Source organism: Haemorhous mexicanus, chromosome 19 (assembly GCF_027477595.1).
Source record: "Haemorhous mexicanus isolate bHaeMex1 chromosome 19, bHaeMex1.pri, whole genome shotgun sequence".
Classification (NCBI taxonomy): Eukaryota; Metazoa; Chordata; class Aves; order Passeriformes; family Fringillidae; genus Haemorhous; species Haemorhous mexicanus.
Window position 1 is genome coordinate 2,300,818 of NC_082359.1, and position 11,956 is coordinate 2,312,773.

The 11,956-nt window shown below is 42.4% G+C and overlaps 1 protein-coding gene across 1 annotated transcript; it reads left to right on the forward strand.

Moving 5' to 3' along the window:
• Positions 1-290: 290 nt before the first annotated feature.
• On the forward strand, positions 291-11,377 carry LOC132336294 (solute carrier family 2, facilitated glucose transporter member 11-like). The gene is made up of 12 exons (XM_059863629.1): positions 291-314; positions 906-1,004; positions 2,247-2,407; positions 2,970-3,094; positions 4,509-4,638; positions 4,777-4,925; positions 5,539-5,726; positions 6,755-6,865; positions 6,939-7,040; positions 8,076-8,151; positions 9,336-9,463; positions 11,171-11,377. Exons 1-12 carry the CDS (start codon positions 291-293, stop codon positions 11,375-11,377), a joined length of 1,500 nt encoding a protein of 499 aa, XP_059719612.1.
• The last annotated feature ends 579 nt before the right edge of the window (positions 11,378-11,956 follow it).

An 11,956-nucleotide genomic window follows, 5' to 3' on the forward strand; every position in this document is an offset into this window, starting at 1 on the left:
TTTCCCTTCCCAAAGCCCTCACTGGTCCCCAGATGCTAATTTTCTCTGCTTTGAAACTTTCCCCCTGGAGACTGGAATAGATGTAATTATTTCCTGAAATACTTAATCTGGCAGTGTTAACTTTGGCCAGTTGAAGTAAATATAAGTGAGTGAAGATGAAATAGTAAAAATTTAACTCTGATCCCTGAAGCCAAATGCCCAGTGCTGTAGCAGCAGGCAGGAGACAGAGAGACACAAGCCTGTGATGACAAAGACACACCACGAGCTGGACAGCCAGCCCTCAGGCAGAGATGACTGGTTTCCTTTCAAACCTGGTAAGTACTTGGTGGGGTATTTACATCTGGGACATCTTTGTGTGCTACTGGGGCTTCAAAGAAAACAAAACTGGTGTCTTGGTAAGAACAAGGCTCCTGTTTACTGCAAGCATCTTGGAAGTGGTTCTGCCCACTATTTTGAGGTATTGCAGCACTTCATATGCTCTGCCATCCATCTTTACCATATTGTTATCAATATGTTCATGTGTCTTAAGTGTTTTCCTGGACTGGAAAATATTTGCTTCTCTAGAAACATAATTTGCTTTGTTAACCTGGTAAAAAAAAAGTGCTTTTCAAAATACATCTAATTATTTAGTGCAAGACATGGCAGCAAAGGTTTTGAGAGGCAGGGAACAGGACTGGATCTAGAAGCCATGGTGCCTTGACAAGGATGTTTGTGGAAGCTGCCCTTCCTTGAGCTGGATGTAGGGAAATCACAGGAGGATGTACATCCCACACCTGCAAGCAGAGGGAACATTGCTACCTGAAAATCCCCTGGACAAATGAGATGTTTCTGGAGAATGCAAGACAGATTTTGAGAACAGCCTGATGTGGGTACAGCCTTAAGAAGATTTTGTTCTACCTCTGCAGGTTCAGTACCAGGGGCTCTTTCGGATGATCACTGTCCTGGGCATTGGTGGCACATTCCAAATTGGCTTTCAAATTTCCACCATCACCTACATGTCTCAGGTAGGCAAAGCTGCACCTGGCACTGTGCTTGATGAGAGCCCTGGGTATCCACTGCTGCCTGAGGCTGCTGCTCTGGCATTCAGAAAGGGTTGGATCACAGTTCTCCTCTCATTTCCTATTTGTTATGCTATGCTGTCATGAGGAGCAGGGCATGTCAAAGTGCTGCAAACAGAAGAAAAGAGAGATCTGCAAGTTGTTCATAGAAGTGCTCCTCAGAAGACACACACTAACTAGGGTGGCATTTGTCTCCCCTAGAATCTTACAGCACATGTGCCTTCTTCAGTGGTTTCAGCTGATATTTTTATAGTTATCCATCCTCGCAGAAAAATAGAACAAGTGAGCCATGCTCTAGGAAAAGTCTGCTTCTCTCCACTGATCACAGGAAAAACTTCCATTAAGGGCACTGAAGTCTAGAGGGAAGACATCATTATTTTGTAGACATCACCTTAGTGGAAAAGCATTATTTTCTGGCTTCAGAGCACTAAGTTCTGAGTGAAAAAGTCTTCAGGAATTGCACTGAACAGGCTCTGTGCAATGTGGCATTCTTGGCAGGTATGTGAGAGAAAACCCATCACTCATTTGCAGGACTTGTAGTACTGTTTACACTGTCCTTTAGTACCAGTCCATGCCTTGCTTCCTCAGATTTCAAGGATAAAAATCCCAAAGATTGAGCTTTAATGGCAGAATGAGCATAGCACACTCTATTATACTATGTCTGATAGCTAATACACACTTTTAAACCCATGTGAAATAGTAACTTCAGCTGAAGTGACAAAATTATTTTGGAAATATGGTCAAATACCTGCACTGCTGTCACAGGCATTGTTAATTGTGACAATGTTCACAGGGGTCCCAGGATGAGGCAAGAGACGAGAAAGTTGACTCCATGTTTCAGAAGGCTTGATTTATAATTTTATGATCTATATTATTAAAAACTATACTAAAATAATAGAAGAAAGGGGTTTGGCAGAAGGCTTAGCTAAGAATAGAAAAGGAACCAATAACAAAGGTTTGTCTCTGACCGAGACAGTCTGGACAGCTGGACTGTGATTGGCCATTAATTAGAAACAACCAAATGAGACCAATCACAGACCCACCTGTTGCATTCCACAGCAGCAGATAAGAATGGTTTACAGTTTGCTCCTGAGGCCTCTCAGCAACTCAGCAGGAAAAAATCCTAAGGAAAGGGATTTTCATAAAACGTGTAGGTGACAGTTAATGATTTTATTTTTTGTGTCTCAGCATGTTAAGGCTTTCATTAATGAGACGTGGCTGGAGCGCTATGGCCATCCCATCCAGCAGGATAACCTCCTGTTCCTGTGGTCCTTCACTGTGTCCATCTTTGGCATAGGAGGTCTCTTGGGCTCCTCGGGAAGCAGATACCTCACTGTCAAATTTGGCAAGTATGTATGTTCAAAGACAGGGTGTCACTTGAATCTTAGCTTTAGGAAATGGTGGTTGGGGTTCTAAATGAGACAGGCTTTTAGACTCAGTGCTGGCTGCAGCACAGCCAGCTGAGCTGTGGTGGCAGCTGGTTCTCCTGCCTCCTGCCCATGTCCTGTGCTGCCAGCCTGTCACACCAGGCACAGCTCCTCAGGCTGGGTCAGTCTCAGCAATGGGGAAAGGCAGCTCCTGGCTGAAGTCAGAATGGGCTCTGGAAAGTGCTGCTCAAAGCACAGGAGCACTGAGATCCCTGTTGGTGCTGCAATAACGTGTTTCACAGTGCATGTCCACGTGCAGCAAAGCTGTCAGAGTTTTCTGTGCTACCCTCCCAAACTCCCAGGTGCAGCCACGTGCCAAGGCACACCATGAGTCCAAAGCACCCAGTGCTTATTGTGTCTGGACCACACATGTGTAATTTCAAAAAACCATCAAGACAACTTCAGCCAAGCCTTCCTGCATGGCATTAAGTGCCATTTCCTTTCTGAGCCAGAAAAAAATCTTCTCATTTTCTTGCACTTACAGAAGGAAATGTCTCTTGTGCAACAATGTGCTGATGATAGTGGCAGCATCTATCATGGGCTGCAGTAAAATATCCCAGTCCTTTGAGATGATTCTAATTGGACGCTTCATGTGTGGACTAAGTGCAGGTGAGTGACTTCTCCTACAGATCAGCTGAATCTCACAACATTTTCCATATTTTTTCAAAGTAAATAATAAGCCTCCACTAAGAAAACAAAATGTTGAAGTCACTGATCTTTTGTAAGAAGATTTTCTATAATGCTCTGCAATAAAGAGCGTAATTATTATCAATTTCACTGATGCCAAATGAAATTCAGCTTTGCCAAGTGTATGAATATTCAGAGATGTCAGAAATGTCTGGATACTTCATGAAACAAGGGATTTTCTGAAGGAAAAATATGTATAATGTTTTCTTAAATTTAGCTAGAAGTACTGAAATTATACAGTTTAAAGCTAGTATTTTCACAAGGAGGAGTATTCCAAGTAGTAAGTCCTGGAGGTTAATACAAAGATCTGGGCTTAATAAAGCAAAAGCACTCCTGGCAATTAAACTACAGGCAGTAAAACATCTTGTGCTGCTATCAATATTTTTTTGTATTTTTCCCTACACAGAACTTGCCTCTCTATTGTTTGCATATTCACAGGGATGACTCTTTTAACTTTTTAAAGAGTTAACTTAGAAGTTAATGCCTATTTTTCCAATAACCAGATATTGTACATGGCTTCTCTGACAAAGAGATGTGTTAAAGAGCTATGGTTGTAATTTGAGAATAGCTTACCAACAGGGGCCTTGCTGTGTTCTAGAACCTATATCATGCCCATTCAAAAACCTGATTTTTGTTCAAGAGACTGCAATCAAGAGATTGCTTTGCCATTCCATACAGCCAAGAGAAGAACATGTTGCATTTGAAACAGATAAAAGGGGCTGTGACCACCATATCAGGAAAAAGCTTCTGTTCCCAGACTAGTATTTTGCACGTCTGAGTTAATAAATAAAACTGAAAACATCAACTCTGCCTGAAATCATAAAAATTCTTACTGGATAGTAGAAAAATACTCATGTCTCCACCTAAATCACATACAAATCAACATTGACTCTGGCACTATATATGATAATTTGCCATGAGTCTACCATACAACTGTTCAAAAGCATTATGTCAGAAAAGGTTGAGATTATGTGGGTTAACTACAAGCATATTAAATACTGCAAAAAAGTGTTTAATCATTCAGCACTTGAATACTCTGTGTTCTTTAAAACATGCTAAGGCTCACAGGAGAGCTTATGATGAGGCTACACCTACACTTCAAAGGGAAAACTGTACTTTTCTTAAGATCAGGGAACTGCACTCTGCAAAGAGGACCAATACTTTTGTAGAAAGAGTTAAAAAAATCCAGTACTGAAAGTCTCAGATGTGAGTTGAGGTATGTGCCAGAGACACTTGTATTCTGCCATACTTAATTATTCACATCCAGTGGATATAACTGGATTTCCAATGGTAATGTCATTTTTCTTCTCTCCCATAATTCCCTCTTCACCTCAAGGTCTTTGTGTTCCTCTACATCACCAATATGTTGGAGAAATTTCCCCTAGGAAGCTCCGTGGATTTGCAAACTCTACTTCCTCCTTCTTTTGGACATTGGGAAAAGCCATAGGGCAAATTTCAGGACAAAGGTATGATGCAATTGAGTACCCACACAATTAATTTCTGGATCCCTTCCACCTTTTGCTCCTCCCTCTGCTTTTCCATCCCTTCCCTTCTCTCCTCAAAGCTGATGCAGTGAACTCTAACACACATTTTCTCCCTGCCAGGGAGCTGCTGGGCAGCCAGTCACTGTGGCCCCTGCTGATGGCCTCCTGTGGCCTCCCAGCACTGGTCCAGCTGGTCACACTTCCCTTCTTCCCAGAGTCCCCAGCCTATCTCCTCATGCAGAAAGGAGACCAGGAAGGCTGCAAAAAAGGTAACTGAGGGCTTCAGGTTCCTGTTCCTCACTCGACTTAGAATCATTTTGTGATGTTTGCTTTCCCCATATGAAAAGAAATAAATAGAACAAAGTTTCTTCCTGCTCATTTCCCACATGGCTCTGTGAACACCTACTGAGTCCATTACTGGTGTAGTCCCCACACAGAGCACAAAACCACTTTCCTCTTCAGCTCTGTGTTACAAAACCTTTCACATTTGTCTGACACCACCTGCACTGTCAGTCTAATCACTGTCAGATTAATGCTAAATAATAAATGAAAAATAGCTGTTGGCACTGCAGGGCTCCACTGGGCTCCCCTTAGCTGTGGGTATTGGCTGTGTACCCTGCTCACACCCTGAGAGAAGGAGGAAGGCAGAACAGTGGCCCCATGGGCAGGGAGGGAGCCCCTGTGCACCCCACTAGGTCCCTCTGTCCCACTGAGCAGGAGGGGATCAGGGCTCTGGAACACCCTGCAAGACACCTCTGCCTCTCAGCACAGCCCCAGCCCAGCACACTGGGCTGCCAGACACTTGACTCACTGCTCAGAAACCTTCTGAGGGAATGAACAGAGATGAATTAACATGGCAGGTCTCGCTCTCCTTCTCCACAGCCATAAGGCAGCTTTGGGGTGAAGGCCAACACCAAGCAGAGATTGATGACATCATGAAAGAGAAAGCAACAATGAAAAACACCAAGATCTTGAGTGTCCTGGAACTAGTGAAAGACCCAGCTTTCCGTTGGCAGCTGTACATGACAGTTACTCTGACCACCACAATGCAGCTCTGTGGCATCAATGCAGTTGAGTGCGTTTCCCCCTAAAGTCCCAAGATACCACAGCTCACAGGAGCTCCCTCCATTTTTCTCAGGCTTCTCAGCCCAAACCTTGCTGTCTGCCAGCCCTTCTAGAGGACAGCAGCAGCCACAGAGCTGGGCTGGGCTGTCTGTGTGACATCCCTCTGGCCAGCTCTTGGTCCTTGCTGGAGTTCCCTGCCTCTGTAGTTAGGCTCACTGAGCAGCCACCTTTGGGAGCCATTGCAGAGCTCCAGAGCTCACTCTTAGAAATGAGCCCACTCTCTACTGGCCAAATCTGTAGTTTTATGTGACTGCTCACTGCAACTGCTGCTATTTGTCCCCTGGCTCCTAGCACCCTGAGATGTTGGGATGGCAGGCTGCTCACTCTGCCCTTAAAGCCAACAGCAAGCATGCTCCCTGTTCTGCAGCTTCTGCAGCTCTGCTCTTCCTCACAGCACTGCTTTTCTGGAGTCCTTCTAGAGTCACAGCTTTGCATGACCCTCCTACCTCTAACACCCTGCTGCAGCTGCATTTGTAAAGGAAATACACAGCTGAATCTAACACAGCTTAAACTGGAATCTTTATCACCTCAGCATATCTCCAAACACTAGCAGAGATACTTGAAATGATGTTTGGTTTAACCCCTCATGACTCCATAACCCACGCTCTTCTTTCTTGGGAATATCCTACAGTGATGGTTTTGGATGGGCACTGAAAACAAGATATACCTGGCTGTTTCTGAAAGCACCTAAATCAGGAGTCTGCAAACCTAATTGCATTGTAGTAGCTGCAGATCCAATTGTCCCAGCATTTTATCTTTTATCAAATTCATTAATGAATGAATTATATAATCTTTTATAATATTTTTGTCTGCTGATAGAGTGAATGCTACCAAAGAGAGTACAGAATTCCAGCTCACTCCAAAGCTGAGCTGCATGCTCCCTGATTAGCAGCTCATGTCTAGGGCAGTGTCACACAAGTTAGGATAAGAAATCAATTATTTTCTTCTCTTATTGTTTGATTTTTTTTTCCAGATTTATTTTTATACTTTTGAAGTCCTCCAGGCAGCTGGCTTTGATGAAAATATGGCCTCCTACATGACCCTCTCTATTGGACTCTCTGAACTCGTAGCTGCTGTAGTCTGTGTAAGTCCCATGACCAGGGGAGTGGGGCACACTTTGCTCTCCAGCAGACACTGATGTGATTTCTGTCCTTCAGAGCTCCATCATTGAGAGGCTGGGCAGGAAAGTGCTCCTACGAGGGGGCTACTGGATCATGGGTTCCCTGCTAGCTGCTCTCACTGTGACTCTGTCCCTGCAGGTAAGGAAATTCTGCTCACAGCAGATTGTCCTTCTATTTCTGATCTAAAGCTCACTGGCAGGACCACACTACTGAGAAAGGAAAGTGAGGCTCAGATCAAGCTTGTCTATGTGTAGGGTTAAACTCTCTCTTAGCCAGCAGTCTCTTGTACTCCTGCCTTCCTTTCAACGTGATCCCATGACCTTAGCAAGGAGCACAAAAACCACTGGGAGGCTGGTTCCTGACTTCATCAGACTGCAAGCACCAAACAGCAGCCAGCACAGACCACAAGGCAGTTGTAGGAAAATGGCCCTTTCTGTTCATGCTGTTTTTAACAAGTAACAGCAAAACCCCAGACCTTTGGCATCAGTTAATTTGAAACTGAACTTTGCTGCAGATAATTGTGGGAAGGCACTCTCTGTTCACAGACTGGAGACCAGTTCACCTCTCAAACAGTGACACCTCTGTGTCATTGCTGTACCTTTTTCAGAAGCAAATCACCCGTGTTACCAGTACTCATCCAGAGCTACTCTGTAGATACACTGCAAAACTGACCTGGAAGCAAGGTGGCAGCAGACTTCTGGTTTTGTTTCATTCATGAAAGCTCTCAAACATAGGAGAGAGAAATCTTGTTTTCCTAAAGCATCGAGTCTCATTTCTCCTTAAATAAGATCTATAAAAATTGCTTTTCAGTACCAGTTTTTAAATCCATAACTTAACAGAAGTTAAGAAAGATGTGATTTGTCTTCTCATATCCCTAAGGATCAGAGGAAGCATTATGAGGTCAAAAATAAAGGACAGGGGGCAAAAGAACTCTTCAGACTTCATTTAATGGAAGCCTCCCCAGATTTGCAGGTGCTCTGCACTGGCAGACCTGTCTGCTCACCTAACAAAGATCTCAGCTGCTCCACCCACAGAGTAAAGCTCTCACAGCTCTCAATGCCCACACACTGAATATTTCTTTTTTGAGGTGACAGTGTTGGAAAAGCAGGAGCATTCCTCACCTAGGGCTGTTAACAGTTTTTAACCAGAAGTTTGTTATGGCTTTTTCCCCAGGACTGGTACTTCTGGATGCCATACTGCAGCCTTGCTCTCATTATCCTGTTTACAGTTGTCTTTGCTGTTGGGCCAGGTAAGTTCTCAATCAAAAAGGAAATAGAGGAATTGAGTCATGTGAGCTTATTGATAGGGTTAGGAAAATACTGCCTTATATTGCAGAATATTTATCATAAGTAAATTCATTTCACATTATCTTGCAGTCATTTAGACATTGTGTCCATTATTCATTGGACATAAAATTAAATATCATCACATTTGAGTTTTGCTAAAAAGAGGAAAGGAGCACACTGGAAAATTACAGCAAAAATAGAGCAAAAGCAGATGGGTAAAAGATTTTTTTAAATGCTAGGGGGAAAAAAAAGAAAAAAAGAAAAGCAAGAGTTCTTTTAAATTCAGTGTTGTATAATGTTATGTCTTATCCCCATAGGCAGCAGTGCAGAAGACCTACTTTGGAATATTTTTTTTCCTAGCATTTATTGCCTGCTACTCATTAAATTTTATTTTATAAAGGCTAATAATTTTTTAAATATTTGCCTTCCCATATGGCAGGGTTGAATTCTTTTCCTAACTCAAAACACTTGAAATCCTGTGACTTCAAAACATAACTGAAATGCCCAGGAAGTAAATCTGGGAAGATCACTCATTGGTAGTCTAGCAGAATCACACTGAAAATTCATTTTATCAACAGTAATTGTCATTCCATCCTGACACATCTTCTTTCATGAGATGGTGTCAGGCTTTTTCAAGTGTCAACTACTTAATTCTTGGATGTCCCCAAAAATTTATTTATTTTACCACTTTCATAAACTGATGCCTAGCAGTTTATTAAATTTATTTGAGTATTTTACCACTTTCAGAAACTGATGCCTAGCAGTCTATTAAATTTATTTATTTTACCACTTTCATAAACTGATGCCTAGCAGTTTATTAAATTTATTTGAGTATTTTACCACTTTCATAAACTGATGCCTAGCAGTTTATTAAATTTATTTGAGTATTTTACCACTTTCATAAACTGATGCCTAGCAGTTTATTAAATTTATTTATTTTACCACTTTCATAAACTGATACCTAGCAGTTTATTAGATGCCACAAACGTTTTCTTTTGCAACAAAGAGCAGCATACTCAATGCCACTGTACAATTCTGGCCCCCATGGCAGTCCATTATAGCAGCATCTATTAGCTGACTGTGTAACTGTAGCACCCAATCCAAACGCATCAAACAAGAAACAATCCTCGTTCTTCTTTCCTTCCAGGCGGTGCCACGGTTTCCACCAGGGTTGAAATTTTCAAGCTGTCCTGCAGACCCCCTGCCTTCGTGATCAGCTCGGTTCTGAACTGGCTGGGGGTGTTTGTGATCGGCACCACGTTCCCGTTCATCGTGGTGAGTGCCGCAGCTCCGGCAGGGCGGCAGCGCCCGCTCAGCCTGCAGCGCCCCTGGGAAACACGCCAGTCACTTGCTTTTAAAAATTTACACGTTTAATAGTAAAATAATAGTTAGAAAAATAGTAATATGATTAGAGGAATAAAAATTTGGACAATTAGGATTTAGGACAACAGGAGACAATAAAAACAAAGAGTTACAGACAGTTCGGGTACCTCTTTCTGGGCAAAATAAGCCCGAAAAAGAACCCACATTAACAGAGGATTAACCCTTAAAAGCATCAGCCTGTTGCATATTCATACACCTCATCCATGATGCAGAAATTCCATTCAAACCCAGGATTCTGTCTGGGCAGTGTCAGCTTCTTCCTCTGAATCCTGACGGCTCTTCAGGGCGGAGTGAGGCGGGAAGAACTCGATAAGAGAGCAATAAATTCTCTTTCTCTGAAAGAGTGAGGTGTCCTGTGGCTGCTGTCTCAGTGTGAGTCCTCTTAAAAAAAGCATCTTACATAGCATAGTTTCTATTTTAACATTATGTTATAACCTAAACTATATTTAACACACTTCTTAAGAAAACTAACACAGCATAACTTTCTAACATAGCACATATAATATTCATTTTAATATTTGCAAAAAAAAATCATAAAATAGGCATTTTTCCCATCTCCCATGCCCACTTCTGCAACCAAAGGGCCCTGATTTGCCCAAGATACTAATTCAGACTGAAATATTTGTCAATGGAAAGAATTCCTTATCAAATTCAAAATATTTTGGGGGATGCCTCGAGAGGCTACCTGGAGCAGAGGCTAGACAGAGCTAAAAGAATAAAGTAGGTATTTCTTAAGGGCCTTCAAAGGATACAGCTTGGGCAGTGCAAAAGTCTCACAGAGGCTACACCCAAGGTGGACAATGGTCACAAGTTTCTCAGACTGATTTAAGTTTGGTCCATTGTGGGCTTTGTGAGAGTCCCCAGGACGAGGTTAGAGATGAGAATCTGACTCCAAGTTCTCAGAAGGCTGATTTATTATTTTATGATATTAAAGAATGCTATACTAAAACTATACTAAAGAAAGAGAAAGGCTAGATCAGAAGGCTTAACAAGAATGAATAATAAAAACCCGTGACTGACTCAGTCTGACACAGCTGGCTGTGATTGGCCATTGAGTTAAAACAATTCACATGGAACCAATCAAACATTCACCTGTTGGTAAGCAATGTCCAAGCCACACTCCAAAGCAGCAAACACAGGAGCAGCAATCAGATAATTATTGTTTTCATTCCTCTCTGAGGCTTCTCAGCTTCCCAGGAGAAAATCCTGGGCAAGGAGGATTTTTCAGAACTATCACAGTGCCAGTCTATCTGCATATCAGAGGTGAATTGTCCAGTTACAGCTTCAGGCAATGAAGTCACATTCCCTCGGGTTCCTCTGCCCCATTCCCTTTTGTTGACACTTTTGGGGCCTGAGGCTGTGTTGGTGACCTTGGCTCTCAGGCCTGGAAGGATTGTTCTGTCTGCCCAAAATGTGAGGAGAGCAAACTCACACTGTGTATCAGTTCAGAGTTCTGCACTAATGCAGTCAGGATCTGAAATGAGTAACAGCTAAAACTGAAGGCATGGTGGCACCCAAACACAAAAAACGTGCCAAGAAAGTGACTAAAGCAAAGATATGCTAATCCTGCTTTCTTTCTCACTTTGTTCTTCCCCGCAGGAAAGACTGAAGCACTTCTGCTTCCTCATCTTTATGGTGGTACTTTTCACTTCAGGGATGATTATCCACCTGTTCCTTCCAGAAACAAAAGGGAAATCAATCATGGAAATCACAGAAGAATTCAATAAGCTAAATTTTAAAAACAAGCACATTCCAGCAACTCCAAATCATGTCACAGAGGATTATACCTTCTGCACCAGGCTTTGACTGACCATGAGGGGGAATCAGGTTTTTGTAAAAAAGTAGGAAAAAAAAAAGACATTTGCCATTTTCTGACTAATAAGTTGCTCCAAACAGACTGTCAGCTTTCCTATCTGTCACTTACAAGGTTCCCATTTTGCCAAACCAGATTCTTTCTCAAGCACTCCACTCTGGGCAGCTCTGAAAAGTGATAAGGGCTGATATTAACAGGACAGGCTTGTGTGAATCATGAGCATTTTGGTTTAACGTGCTGATGTGTAAATCTCTTCTTAACAGAGCAACCAATACACACTGAGACTACACATGTAGAATTGATAAACACTCTGCTGACCACAGAGAAAGGAAAGACCTGGGATCCTCTCTCTATGATTTCTGAGTATGTTTTTACAGTGCTGAAATGGGAACAGTGAAGTTCTTGGCTTGCTATCTCTGGCTAGTATTCAATCCATAACAGATTAAAGAAAAAATGTAGTGGAATAGGAGATAAATTCTTTGTTTCTCTAGATTCAACTGAATAACCAAACCTTGCCAGGTTCCCATGCACAGTGCCATGTTGTCCTTGTGTGGTGTCTTGTTTGACAGGCT

Bases quoted from the DNA above. Each gene is read 5' to 3' on its own strand.
- LOC132336294 (XM_059863629.1), top strand. From the start codon at position 291: ATGACTGGTTTCCTTTCAAACCTG. The intron at 3,095-4,508 runs GTGAGTGACTTC...CTTCACCTCAAG, and splicing joins CATGTGTGGACTAAGTGCAG to GTCTTTGTGTTCCTCTACAT. The intron at 7,041-8,075 runs GTAAGGAAATTC...CTTTTTCCCCAG, and splicing joins CTGTGACTCTGTCCCTGCAG to GACTGGTACTTCTGGATGCC.